The 14,763-nt window shown below is 47.2% G+C and overlaps 1 protein-coding gene across 4 annotated transcripts in view; it reads right to left on the bottom strand.

The window, feature by feature from the left end:
* Positions 1-5,482, bottom strand: part of BRD7 (bromodomain containing 7) — a 49,157-nt gene extending 43,675 nt beyond the window's left edge. For 3 of the 4 annotated variants that reach the window (XM_003937260.4, XM_010347832.3, XM_039475715.2), the window contains exons 1-2: positions 5,196-5,481; positions 4,572-4,780 (exon numbers count right to left, since the gene is read on the bottom strand). In XM_003937260.4, coding sequence (XP_003937309.1) covers positions 4,572-4,780; positions 5,196-5,244 — 258 coding nt within the window. In that variant the 5' untranslated portion in view covers positions 5,245-5,481. Of the gene's footprint in view, positions 1-4,571; positions 4,781-5,195 lie in introns of all 4 variants that reach the window. The other variant, XM_039475714.2, reaches the window with a different exon arrangement.
* Positions 5,483-14,763: the final 9,281 nt, after the last annotated feature.

The following is a 14,763-nucleotide window of genomic DNA, read 5'->3' as shown; positions in this document are numbered from 1 at the left end:
AATATGCAAAACAATTTAGAGTTCCCTTTTAACAGCTGATTTTAGAATCCAATAAAAAAATGTTTCATTACCTTGCAGCTGTATTTGCTACACAGGTTAGCCTTTACCTCTGTGATGCTCTCCCCTCGCTTCCCACGGCACCTTTCCTGGACTCCTGGAACGCTTTATTCAAACCTCTCTTAGGATTTACCAGGCCGTGAGGTTTATTTATACTTTTGTGTCATTCCTGAGTCCAACTTTCGGCTCCTGCAGGATTTTATTTTATTATATCTATCTGTCTGTCTGTCTGTCTTAATCATTGGCGCCTAGCAGAGTCTGGCCAGATAACAGATGTCAGGTAAATATTTGTTGAATAAATAAACAAATGAATAGCCCTGCTATCAAAGAAGCAATGCTACTCATAGGCCCCTTTTCAGAGTTCCTCCTTCCTTGGAAAGGGCTTCTGGGGTTGAGACGACTACCTCAGGAGGGACACACACGGACCAACACTGAGAAAGGAGGAGGGTTTTCTGCCAAGCCAGATAAACCACAGCCGCCTGGAGAGCCCAGGTGTGACAGATGGCACAAGTCAATGAACTGTGTTTTGCCAGAATTCTCATTTTGCTTAATACAATTACAGTCACTGCTCCTCTCTAGGTAAAAGCTACCTCATACTCTGGCTCAGTCAAGTCAGCAGTACAACGAGATACTAACAGCAACTACCTCACAGAATTATTTATAAGGATTAAAACCGTAAAAATACACAAATAATTTAGAATAGTGCCTGGCAGACATTAAACACGCAAATGTTAGTTTTTATGAGTGTGCCTCCCCTGTTGGACTTAGTATAGATAGTGCTTTAATAAAATAGGCATTTACTGGAATTTACTGCAATTTTCATTATAGTCTTACTTAATTTTAGCTGTATAAATAATAACATCCTATATGTGTTAATGCTTTTGAGTAAAAAAAATTTTTTAATGACTACCTTTCTCATTTTATTCTGACAACACCCCTAAGCAATGTGACTGGCCTATCTTCTTTCAGCAACTAAACCTGAAGTTGACCTACAAAGCTGTTAAGACATTTGGGTTAGGACTATGTTCTTCAGAACAGAAAGTGAGTTTCAATAAAGAAATTGAGACCACTCACCTGAGCTATTTCAATAAAAAGCTATGTGTACTATACCACAATCCAACAAAATAGAGAGATGATAACACCAGTCTCACAAGATTACAGTAGGGGGTAAAGCAGGATGACATACAGCAAGCGCTCGGTTCAGAACCTAGCATGTACTATGTGCCTGATAAGCAGCAGTTATTTGTAAAATGTATGTGCAAATTTTTCAGTGTTACAATCATAACGGGTGTGTGTATATATATATATATATATATATATACATATATATAATATATATATTTCCTCTAATGTGATTTCCTCTAATGTAAAATGTATGTGCAAATTTTTCAGTGTTACAATCATAACGGGCGTGTGTATATATATATATTATATACATATATACATATATATGTGTGTATATATATATATGTGTGTGTGTGTATATACATATATATATTTCCTCTAATGTGATTTTAGAAATACTTCAGTAATTATTATAAATCATTTAATCAGTTTAACAGCCCACACACAATTCTAACAATTGCATCTTAGTTTTACTTAACTATCCTCTTGTGTATGACTAGATCAGATGGCAAGAGCATTTGTATGAGCTGCTATTTTTTACATAACATGGGAAAATGTAAGACTGAACATTTAGGAAAGAAAAACTAACATTTTAAGAGTCATGCCACCAAAAATGACCAAGTCCCTCTTAGTCATTCTACAATAAACTCCATCAACTGACAAACTCTGTCTAGGTACAAAGCATTTAATCAGCTTTGTACAGACTTCAAAAGCTCAACAGACAACTAAAGGATGCTTTCAACAGAAAACAGAGACAGACAAATAAATTGAAGAACTTGGAGGAGAAAGAGGGCAGGAAGCAAAAGAAAACTTAGAAGAAAAAAATGAACAAATTTCAGTTAATATCCTCAGAGATAGAAATGAATATACTGCGTTTAACACCAAGAACAGGGTGCTATTTTAAAAAGGACAATTAGAGAACAAGAAAAAAAATTCTTGGAAATTCAAGGTACGAGATGGGAAATAAATCCAGAAAAGTCATAAATTTTAGGGATGGTCTTTGAAGAAAGAACATACACATACAACTCCCCCGCCCACCCCCAAATAAAGCAGGAGGAAAAACATAAAATTAGAAGGATCAGTTCAGGAGTCTAATATATAAAGGGCAGGAGTTCCAGAATACAAGAAAAGAAAAAATGGAGAAAGGAAACGAACGCAGGAATACTTCAAGCAAACAGCTCTGAACTAAAGGCACACGTATTCACTGTGAAATATTAGAACACCGAAGATAAGGGGGAAGACCCTAAAAAGTTGAAGTTAGCAAATACTAGTCATACGCAAAGGACTAAGAGTCAGAATGGCAACAGAATTCTCAACAGCAAATTTGGAAGGCAGAAAACAACAAAGCAATGCCTTCAAAAGTCTGAAAGAAAATAATTTTCAATCTAAAAATCCCACATCAAGTCAAACCATCAACCTGTATGAGGTTGGAATACAGATTTTCAAACGTTTGAACTTATAAAATCTACCTCCTGTTTATGATTTCTTAGGAAGTTTCTAGAGTTAAGAATCCACCAGAACAAGGGAATGAATCAAGAAAGAGGAAGGCATGGGATCCAGGAAGCAGGTGAAGGGAATCCCATGAGGCCTCGAGAGCAACTAATCCAGCCTCCAGGAGACAAGAGAGCTGTAGGACAAATGTCTCCAGGGGGAAAAAAAAAGGGAAGTAAAGAACTCAAATGAGTTTCATAAATCCTAGAGTTTGGGAAGAAGTATTAAGCAATAATCAAACAAATGAAAGCAATGAACTAACTGGTCAAGATCAGATCTATACTTGCATACTGTATTTGCCTATAATCACTTTAATATTGATTTAACCAATAATTGTGATGTACCTATACCGTGAGCAAGGGAAACTGAATTCTCATCTTCCATAACATGATGTCAATAGAAGATATAAACTGCTAAATCAGTAAGTAGCAATATAAACCGATATTTAGAAATGGAGATAAGTAGGAAAGGAAAAATACCTAAAACGTGTAGGAAGTACAACTCCAGAGTGGAGCAGCTGCTTATTTTTGTGTCAAAAAACTGTGTAGTACTCTTGACTTTTAAAAACCATCTTCATGAATTACTTTACTACTAAGAAAAACTAATTAAAAAAAACAACTGGTTACCTCTGAAGAGGAGTCTATAATAGGACTGGAGTGAGGAAAACTTTTTTCATTTTGTGTACTTCTGTACCACATGAACTACTTTTAAAAAATCAAATGCATATATGGGTCTTGTAATTTAAAAAAGAAAACATTAGTCCTATATGTTGTTACAGCCTAGCCAAAGCTAATAAAAACTGGGACAAAAGGGAAGGAATAGACTTAAGAAATCCCCAAAATAAGATCTCAAAGACTTGGTGACTTACCAATGTGTTTAATCACATGGAATAGAAAACTCCTGTTGTATATATATAAACATAAGAAAAATTATATAACTAATCTATAGAAAATCTACCTTCACAATACAGTAACTGATTTCTTACGTTCAGTGGCAGGTTAAATTTGCAAAGTTAGCAACAGTAATAACAATGTTGTTATTGTTAGAGACAGAGTCTAGCTTTATTGCCCAAGCTGGAGTGCAGTAGTGTGATGGTATCTCACTGTCACCTCGAACTCCTGAGCTCAAGTGATCCTCCCACCTTAGCCTCCTGCATACCTGGGACACAGGTGCACATCATCTGGCTCTGGAAATTTTTGTAGTTTATTTTGTAGAGACACGTCCTGGCTATGTTGCTAAGGCTGGACTCAAACTTCTAGCCTCAAGCAATCCTCCCACCTGGGCATCCCAAAGTGTTGGGATTACAAGCATGAGCTACCGTGCCCAGCCATTAATTATTATTTTGCCCAGCTTTCAAACCAAGACTTCAGCTACTCACTCTTTTCTATTAAATGTATGTGATCAAGAATATCAATCTCCATTACAGGTTTCTGACCAAATTTTCTCTTCAATGGACTACAACACTGTTTTAAAAGATTTAGTTGTTCGTTACAGATTTGGCATTATAATATTTCTTTCAGAACACAATTTAAACCCCAGTAGATCCCATTCACTTCTGAAAGGACTATTTTTGACAAACCTCAAACACTGAAGCTTTCTTGAGCATGACTTTTTACCCTGCCTAGATGGAGAAAGCATTCTCTGAAGCAGCTCCTGAAAGTCTGGACCTAGCTGCTTCCTCCTCTGATGGGCGAGTACAATTGCCTTAAGAGTATTTCAAAAACGATATGCTTAAACTCATAGATGATTCATGTTTCTCTTCTGTTTGCTCCTCCTCAAGGGAACCAGATCTTACCAGCGTTTCAGTTTCCCCAGATACAAAGAAAACAAGAGTGAGGCTGGCAGCTGGAGGAGGCGATGCCGTCCGCACAGCTGAAGCAATGCAAGCACCTGTGTACCTTAACTCTTCTTCGTTTTCTCCCCTTTTCTTCCCCTGGAACCTGCTTCTCTCCTTTCTTTCTCTTTTTCCGCTTTCTGTCCTTGTGTTTGTCATGATCGTTTTTGTCTTCGAAGAGGCTGGAGTCGTGCCCCGAGCTTCCCGTGGAGAGTTCGGTGACTTCGTTTCCTCCTACTTTGAGGACCAGCTTCAAAGGCTTCTCTACATACTCTTAAAAAAAGAAAAGAAAAGAGAGGAAGGCGCGTGGATTAAAGTACCGGCTCTCCAGGGAGTGCCAAGGCTGCCGAGCGAGAAGGCACTGCAAGGCCGAGGCGGCTCTGGGCGCCCCGAGAAGCACCTGTTGAATGACCGACCCCGGTCCCGGCGGGAGGCGCCGCCCGCCCCGAACACTACCAGGCTTCCCGGGCCGCCTCACAGCTCCCCACCGGAGACCCACCGCATCAGGGGGACCTGGGTTCGAATGCCGCCGGCGCACGGGGGCCAGCGCGGCCACTGGCGGGACGCGCCCCCTTCGCGGGCCTGGGCCTGACGTGGGAGGAAAGGGCCGCCCCTGAGCCACCGGGAAAGAGTGGAAGCCCCGCAGAGCCCCGCAGAGCCGCCGCCCGCACCCCGGCCCACTCCTCACCCTCGTAGAGGTGTTTGTCCGACTTGTGCTTCTTATGCTTCTTGCCCATGTCCGACCGGGCCCCGGTGCCCGCCCCCCGCGCCAGGCCCAGGCCGTGCGGCGCCGCTTCCGGTCCGGGCCAGGCGAGCGGAGGGCGGGAGCGGGGCCCGCGAGACCCCGCGCCGCGAGGCAGGGAGGCGGCGCGCGCCAAGCGGCGCGAGGCCCCTCTCGAGAAGACGGCGCGCGAGACCCTGCCAGAGCCCGAGAGCGGCGGCGGAGCGACAGGCGGCGGGCGCAGAGGCGGGAAAGAGGGCCCGCCGCGCGCGCCGGGTGCCGGAGGCTGCGGGTGGCGGCCCCTGGCGACCGGAGGTGGCGCTGCAGCCCGAGGGACGGGGGCGGAGTCGGGGCTGGGGGCGGAGCCCGGGCGGGCCGGCGCTCAGAATCTCGTGTTTCTTCGTTCCTCCCTCTCGCTTCAGTCTGTCTGTGTGTCTCTGCCTCCCTTCCCCTTCCTTCCTTCTTTCTCCTCCCTCGCTCTCTTTCTTTCCTTTTCAAGCCTTCCTTCTCTCTTTTCTTCCTCCGTCATCTCCCTTCCTTTTCCTCTCCGTATCTCCTTCCCTCTTTTTTCTTTTCTCTTTTTAAAATCGTCCTCCTTCCCCTACTCTGCCTTTCTTCCCGCTTTCCCTTGCTTCTGTTTCTTCTCTTTTACAATATTGACTGAACCCCATGCTGGGTGCCGAACCCAGCACATTGGTGACTGAAGATTCTAATCTTAAATAAATCTTAGCAGATGATCGGTGAAGGTTTCCAGATGTCTTCGCTGTCCTTGCTTCTAGCTGTATGGTGCTTTGTCTGTTTTCGGATAAGCTCATAATTACAGCCTCCTCTCAACAAAGAGTCTATCTCAGTCATTGATACTTTAGTAAGAATTTGGACCCATGAATCACCTCTCCCAGGAAGATTTGTAGCTGTATCTTGAACTTCAGTGGTGAAATGAGAGACTTATCATTTAGGACCCTATTGTTGGCAGGTGATAGACACCCAATTTGAATTATTTCAAGTAAACAAAAAGGAATTTGTTGGTTCACATGTCTGGAAAGGGCAAGAATAAAGCTTGCCTGAAGGAAGACAGGAATCGAGGATGTAATACTGTCCGCTGGCGTGCCGCTGGCTCTCTCTCTTGCCTCTCTGTATATCGGTCTCCATCTTCCCCCTTCTTTCCTATGTGGCTATAAATATGACCACCATCTGCTTCCAAGGCCTCTGCTTTATAGTGTCCTGACCAACTGGGAAAAAGATCTCTTCCTGTGAGCTTCACCTGGAAAAGAATCCCAGGGAAGGACTCTGATTGCATTGGCTTGTGTCACATGTTTTATGGGACAGAGGGGATGGGAGATTGATTGAACCTGGACACCAAATCTACCCTCCCACCCCTGTGGCCAAGAGAAGTGGAATCTGTGATTGGCAGCCCCTGCCAGACTTCTATGGTTAGCCAGGGAAGATGAGGTTCTTTTAATGAAGAGAGCTGCTTTTTCATGAAAGCTAAAAGTGTGTGTCTGTGATTTCCCTGTAGCAAGCCTCTCTGGTGTCCATGAGGTAGAGATCGGGGTGTGGGAAGAAGGGTTGTGTTGGGGAAGAGACCCTCTGCTTCTCTGAAATCAAGCCACCAAGGTCCCCTAAGCACAGGGCAAAGCTTGGTTTCAGCTTTTTGCCCATGTCTATAACTTATTTTGCTTTGAGAAGAACCACTATCCCAACTCCCACTGTGGGTCTGGCCTCTGTTGTGGTATTGCCTTGCTCCAGGCTCAACCTGTGGGTTGAGCTCATCACCCTGGGTACCTCCTTGGTACTTACAGCAGCTGGCACAATGACTGCTACTCTCCAAATGCCCCTCAGAGGAAAAAGGTCTGGCGAACTCATTCACACTATCAGGTGAGTCATTTCCTTTTTCTCTCAAGAGTGATTCTACATAGGTCACAAAGTGGTCACGGCAATGGAAAGTGAGTGAGAGTACGAAGCAGAAAACACCTCTGAGAAAACGTTCCTGGAAGGTGGAAGCCCAAACTCATCTACTTTAAAATTCCCAGCACTAATGCCATGCTTGGCACATCAAAGGCAGCAGAAAATGCTAATTGAGCTGCACGGTCCTGGGTCAGGCAGGCTTCCCCAGAGATTTCTGCCTGCTGGCCTTCACATCCTCCCAGTGAATGTGGAGTGGCCTGGAGACTGGCTTCAGAGGAATAGAATATGGCAAAGGTGATGGACATCACTCCTGTGATGAGGATACATAAGCCTTCGGTCTTGCTTGCTGACTGTCTCTCTTGACTTCTTGGCTTGTATGTTTTGATGAAGCAAGCTCTCATGCTGGAGAAGCACATGTGGCGAAGAGCTGAGGCTGGCCCCTAGTCAACATCTAGCTACAACTGAGGCTTCCAGTCCAACAGGCCTTGAAGGATTGAATCCTGCCAGCAGCCATCTGAACTTCCAAGTGGATCCTTGCTCAGTGGAGCGTTCAGATGAGACCTCAGCCCTAGCTGACATCCTGATCACAGCCCTGTGAGAGACCCAGAAGCAGAGGACCTAGTTAAGCCATGCTGGACTTCTCCCCACAGAAACTGGGAGGTAATTTATATGTGTTTACTTAAGCCACTATGTGTTGGAGTAATTTGTTTCACAGCAATACATCGTTTATACAAATATCATTTCAAGCAGGGAAACTTTCTAAGCATGTGCATATCTCAATAAGAAGGACTAAACTGACCATAGCAATAGCTACTGTTAATTGGGCAGTCGCCTTTGCAGGGCATTTGGTTAAGGTGTTGCACACATCATCCCTTTGTCTCCGTATTCTGGTGGGAGGAGTGCTGTTATCCCTATTCCACAGGTGAGGAAACTGAGGCCTGGAGAAGTCGGGTGGCTTATGCAAGGTCACGCACCTTGCCCACCTGGAATTTCAATCCATGTCTGCCTACTTCCAAGCCGTACCTTCTAACCACTATGCCACATTTTCTTAGAAAAGAGGGCTAGGTCCTCTCCAATGACGCTTCCTGCATGTTTGGAATCATGTTAAATTAAAACAAATTCCAGAGAAGATGTATGTACTTCGAGATGCATATTTGTGCATTGAAAAAGATCAGAAGATAATTTAAGGAATGGAAATAGGCCAGGCGTGGTGGCTCACCCCTGTAATCCCAGCACTGTGGGATGTCCAGGTGAGAAGATTGCTGGAGTGCCGGAGTTTGAGACCAGCCTGGGCAACGTGGAGAAACCCCGTCTCTATTCAATTTTTAAAAAAGTAAAAAAGAAAAAAAGGAAAGGATAGAAATAATTGTTATTCTCTGTCTATGGATTTTTGTGAGTCCTGTGGAACTAAATGTACAAGGAGGACTTGCCCAATAAAGCACAACTGCTTAACTCAGTGGAATAGCTCTTTAATGATGGAACTTCAGGTTTTGGGAGACCTGGTTAGGGGGATGATCCTGAGCTGGGCGGTGAAGGGGAGGTTTCTTGACAGCAACAGGCTGCGCTGCTGGAGGAGATGGAGCCACTCTGCTGGTGTGTATTTGCTGGCAGAAGAGGAAGAGGATGATCTTGGGGAGAGGACCAGATGGGCTCTGTACTTTGGTCAGTCCTACCTGGCATCCTACATCTGCTCTGCCAGCCTCCGTCAGTGCCCTTGCAGCCTGGTTTCCTTCATCGAGGAGGCAGAATGGTTGCCTTCTTTTTCCAGGGTGGCCCAAGCCTCGTGTGTATATCCCTAGACCCCTAGAAGCCAGCCCCCAAACCCTAGGGCAGAATGACTGATAGAACCCTGTTGGCACCTATTCCGCATCCGCCGCCTGCCTGGATCCTGAGCTCAGTGTCCTCCCTGCCACTCTGGAAAAAGGATATATTTGCCCATTTTACAGAGGGTATATCTGGGGTTCTGTAAGGGCAGGGACTACCCAAAGCCACACAGCTGGGATTGACCACCTGCCTCCATGTTCCAGGGCCCTCCCAGGGTCTCTACTGCCAGGGTGTCAAGATCAGATAGCAATTGGGAAGCCCAACAGCTCTGGAGTGAGACAGAGCTGACTTGAGTCCTGGGGTCACGCTTACCGGCTCTGCAACCTTGGCATGTCCTGAAAGGGCTGTCCCCTCCTGAACTGTGGAACCAGGGTGAGGTCATCGGGTGTGCTGCTGAAACAGGGTGGTTGTAAGGATGAAAGAAGATAATGGGGTCAGAGCACCGAGAGTAATGCCCTGGTAGATAGTAAGTGCTCAATAAATATCAGCTGCTAATACTAACTTAAATATTTGTGATCTTTAAAGACATATGTCACTCTCCTTCTCAAAACTCTCACTCGGAGTCAAAGCCAAATCTGCACCTTGGCTTTCAGGGCCTCATTCTCTCTCCAGCCCCATCCCCCTGCCCCCTTCTCCCTCCTGCCCCCCTGCCCCCTGCCCCGGCCCCTACTGCTCTTCCTTATGCCCAGAACACCCTACTCTGAGCTTCTGGAGTGGCTCCTGCCCTAATATTGCCTTGGTCTCCCCTGTGACCGCCTCAGAGAAGCTTCTGGACCAGCAGCCCTTCCCCTCTTCCCTCGGCCTGTGCAATGCCTGGTTTCTCTCCATTGCACCTACAGTATCCAACATCATGTTGAATATCTGTTCCCTATCTGTGTGCGTGTCCGCCATCTGTCCACTGGCCTCCAGGTCCCCAAGGTTAGGGACTAGGTCCTCCTCGCTCATGGCTGTGTCCGCTGCACTTAGCACAGAGCTGAGCTCAGCACAGGCCCTGGAGAAGTATTTGTGGGACAAATGAATGCATCGTGATTACTGTGTTGTCGTAATTCTCTTCCTCCTTCCTCCCCTTGCTGGTGGAGACACAAGGTGACTCGAGGCCTCCAGGAGAGTCTGTGGAGGAGAAGGCACTGAGAAAGGCCGGCCACTGGGGGGTGTGGCGTGCCCAGGAAATCTCTGCCCAGCTCAGCTTGGAGGTGGTCCCTCTCCAGCCCGGCCTCTCTTCGAGGAGCTGTTGCCCAGGGTGCCTGCAGACTTTGGTGCCCCGGCGGAGAGGGCGCTCTGGGACACTGCCGATGTCCTGGCCACCAGACCCCGAGGTAGACTGTGACCTCTGTTGGTCGGGTGGGGTGAGGGCTGGGTGAAACTCAGTGGTCTTGGTTTTGGGACACCCACTAGGAACCCTTTACAGTGATCCCCTAGAGCCAACAAATGAGGAAGCGCTGCGGGCTGCTGACCGATGACCCGGACAGACTCAAAGCTTTGAACGTCGGGGGCCTCTGAGCCTCAGCTTGGCCGTGCTCCGCAAAGCCCCCCTATGCTGCACTCAGGCAGGATGGGGAACTCCCGAGACAGAGAGTTCCTGGGCTACTGACTTCTCCTGCCTGCCTTTGTCTGAACCTCAGTTTTCTCCTCTGAGGAATGGGCAGAGCCAGCTCTGGGCAGCCTGGGTGCTTGGCATGAGGGTTAACAAAAGCAGGGAGTGAGACACTCCTGGCACAGGGCAGGCCTTCTCAAGTGTAAAGGGGCAGATGGCGGGAGGGAAAGCGTCGGTTCTACTGGATACTCCACGGGGATTCCTGTCCTCTCTACCGGTGGGGTAGGAGGTGGCATTCCCTGAGTGCAGGCCCCCAGCAGCTGCAACAGGTGCCCCATTTGGCAGCAAAAGCAGGCCTGGGCCTTCCTGGTGCCAGCCTGTGTGCGCTGCTGGGAGAGGCCCCGAGAGGCTGAGGCTGGTTCAGCAGGCAGCTCTGTGGGGAGGCAGTGGCCTGGGTGGATTCGCTGTGACAGGCTGTTGACAGTGCAGCTTCCAGGGTTGCTCACGGTCACTGGCGGAGCAGCTCCAGCTGCTGCCTCTGAGTGAGGAGAAGAGAGAGATGGTGGACGGCCGCCATCCACGCGGGCATGCCACACTGCCTCTGCCCACACAGTCTCAGAGCTGCTTGCTGGAGGGCAGCGAGCCCAAGCCATGGCACTCATGGCCGCCAACCCCCCAAAGCCATTTAGACTCAGAGCCCTCGATCAAATAAGAAAGAGGCCACACCAGGACCTTCCTTCTTTCTATCAGTTTGTAGTTTTGTGTACCTACTATGTGCTAGGGGGTGCTAGGAACACGGTGGGAATAAAATAGACATGGCTCTGCCCTTACGGAGTGTACAGTGGGATGTGTGTTAGACAGGTAATACAGACAAGTATCAATCACGCCCATGCTCACTGCTAGGCAGGAAAACAGCAGAGTGCTGACTGGACAGTGCTCTGGGGGCTCAGCCAGGCGTGACCTGGAGGATACATCTGGGTTGGGTGCCCTACAAGTGGAACCTGAGGCGGGGATCTGTTGGGGTGGCAATCGGGAAGGACCGGCAGCAGGGAGAGAAGCAGGATGGGGTGGCGGGGAGAAGCAGAGAAGGAGGTGGTCTCGGCTTTCGCCCCATCCTGCAGTGGTGGCAGGGTGAGGGGCGATGGGGAATATCAACTGTCCACGGAACAGTCCCACCTCACGGGGAGATGGCCGGCCTTTTGTAGCCCATCTCAGGCAGTGAGATCTGCCTGATTGTCATCTGTTGCAGAGGTGACTCTAGTCTGTCCCAAGGCAGTTCTCTGAGGGAGGTGTGTGGCTGTCTTCTCTGAACGGACAACACTCCCAGCTGCTGGTGATGCCCCTCCAGTGGGATACCCCTTCATGAGAGGTGAGCCAAGGAGGCATCAGCTGCACCCACTAAACTGCCAGACAGGTCAGAATGCACAATGGCAAAGGAAAGTTGGGTGCAGTCAGGGAGAAGACCAGGTTTGGAGCAAGAGAAGTAATGTGGACCATGTCTGGAAGAAAGGCTGGGCTGAGCAGAGCCTTTCAAGGTATGGCAGAGATGCTTGATTTTATTTGGGATGCCCGTGAAGGCAGTGGAATTGGGCACATGGCCAGATTGGCAATTAAAGAAGAGCACTTTGGCTTCTGAATGGAGGAAGAATTGGAGTGGGTTTAGGAGACCAGGCAGAGAGACCAGCTTAGAAGCGAGCGATGTGGTCTTCAAAGGGGAGATGGGGGTGGCTTGGCCTAGCATGGGGGATGTGGGGATGGTGCAGTGGGATAATTTGAGTTATTTAGGAGGAAGAACTTAGGAGGAGTTAGGGATGCCCATGAAAAACCCAAGAGGAGAAGCCAAGTAGGAAGGGGAATGCATGTGTCTGGAGCTTGGCAGGGAGGTAAGATCTGAAAATAGATTTTGGGCAGAGAGATGTCTTTGGAACCTCAGGAGTGAATGAAAGCATCCAGGAGGAGACAGTAGAGTGATCGGAGAAGATGGAGCCTTGAAGATCTTCAATAAATATCTAACAGATGAATAAAGGATGAGGAAGCAGCAGAGGAGTCTGAGGAGTGGAGGGAGGCAGGAGGAGGAGCAGGAGAGCGGGATACCCAGGAGAGCCAGGTGAGGGCGGCAGCAGGCTGAGGGTGTGCAGAGGAAGGAAAGCGGGGCCAGGCTGCAGGGGACCTCTAAGCCCTGGAAGGGCCAGGGAAGGGCGGATTAGACAAGTAGACTTGTGCATGCAAGACCACCAAGGCGATGCCTGAGAGTGGGAGGTGCGATGAGACAGAGATGCAGAGGGGAACACTGAGGCCTTGAATGCCAGGCTGTGGGGCGTGGACTTCCCCTGTAAAATGGGATAAACCAGATGAAATGGTCTCCTTGGAGAAAGCTGGGGATTTTCCAGGAGCCCCAGGCTGGGGACAGGCCATCAGCAGCTCAGAAATGATCCTGCAGGCCCAGGCTCCCCGTCCATCGTGATTCCTTGGAGCACTGCCCTGCTGACAGGGCCCAGGATCAAATTCCCTTCATAGAAAGTCGCTGTGTGTTTGATAAACTCTTATCAGACTGTGGCTGTGGGCTTGTGCTCTGTCACCCAGATCTCTAATTTCATAGTCCTGGCTCTGTCAAAAACTGGCTGTGAAACCTGGACATGGTTCTCCCCTATCTCCATCTAAACCACGCTGCAGAAAGAAGGCTCAGTCAGATGCACTGACTCACGCCTGTGATCCCAGCACTTTGGGAGGCTAAGGTGGGAGGATTGCTGGAGACCGGCCTGGGCAACATAGCAGGACCTCATTTCTACAAAAAATTAAAAATTAGCCTGGTGTAGTGGCGCATGCCTGTGGTACCAGCTACTCAGGAAGCTGACTCAAGAGGATCACTTGAGCCCAACAGATCAAGGCTGCAGTGGGCTATGATTGTACCATTGCACTCCAGCCTGGGCAACACAGTGAGACCCTGCCTCAAAAACAAACAAACAAAAAGGTAAAAAGACAAAGAGAAAGAGGACTCAACTGGCTCCTTTCAAGCGGTTAGTTCTAGGGAAATGCTTCCGATTCTCTTTCAGCGTCTGATAAAGACTTCGTTTTAAAAAATTGATGTATACTTTAGGTTTTTAAATTTCAGTTATTTAGTTTTAAATCTATTTATTGCCTAAGTAATTCATGTTCATTATAGACAAATTTGAAACTACAGATAAGTGTAAGGAAGATATTTCAAATTGTTCATCATCTCAGCACTCTCTGTAGCATTTTGGTATATGTCATTCCAGATATTTTCCAGTTTTTTTTTTTTTGTTTTTTTTTTTAACTTAGAGTTTGGTAGTGATTCTCTTCTCCCTGTCTCAGGGGATATATTCATGATACCCCTTTATTGAGCCTGGCTACTCAAAGCATGGTCTGGGGACAGCTGCGTTGGCAGGGCCTGGGAGCTTGGTAGGGATCCAGAGTCTCAGGTCTCACCTCAGGATTGTAGAATTGGAATTCACAATTTAAGCAAGATCCCTGGGTGATTCACATATATGTAGTAAAATCTGAGAAGTACTATTCTGGAACATTAGCTTATACTTCGACTTACTTTTCTTGTACGAGAAAAAGGGAATATTTCTGAAGTTAGAACAACTAGACATCAAAAGAAGACCTTTGACAAAGCCAGACAAACTAAAAGTCCTTTTTCTTTCTTTCTTTTCTTTCTTTCTTTCTTTCTTTCTTTCTTTCTTTCTTTCTTTCTTTCTTTCTTTCTTTCTTTCTTTCTTTTTTAACTCACAATCCCACAGAAAGATGAAAAAGATCTGAGGGACTTCTTTGTTTACTTTATTTATTCATTTATTTTAGAAATGGGGTCTTACTGTGTTACCTAGGCTGGAGTACAGTGGCTATTCGCAGGGGCGATCACAGAGCAGGGCAGCCTTGAAGTCCTGGGCTCAAGCGATCTTCCTGCCTCAACCTCCCAAGTAGCTGGGACTACAGGCATGCATCACTGCACCTAGTGTTTATCCCAATTATTTAAAAAGTATTTTTAACTATTAAAAAATAACAGTGATAGAATGCTAGAACTTATTCCTTCTAGCTAGCCATCATTTCATATTCATTAACTGTGGTGTTTTATTTATTTATTTATTTTTTTTATTTCTGTGAAGCTTTTATTTTGGGCAGAGGGCAGGGAGCTCAGTCCTCCCTGGCAGCCAGTTTCCTCATGGCGGCCAGGATGTCGCTCAGCGCCTCTCTCTTCCTCTTGGCATAGATGTGTGTTAACCAATCTCTTTCTACCTGCCCCCGCTGTTCTTC

The sequence above is a fragment of the Saimiri boliviensis genome, chromosome 1, assembly GCF_048565385.1.
Source record: "Saimiri boliviensis isolate mSaiBol1 chromosome 1, mSaiBol1.pri, whole genome shotgun sequence".
In the NCBI taxonomy this organism is placed as follows: domain Eukaryota; kingdom Metazoa; phylum Chordata; class Mammalia; order Primates; family Cebidae; genus Saimiri; species Saimiri boliviensis.
This window is presented reverse-complemented; position numbering and strand designations above follow the sequence as displayed.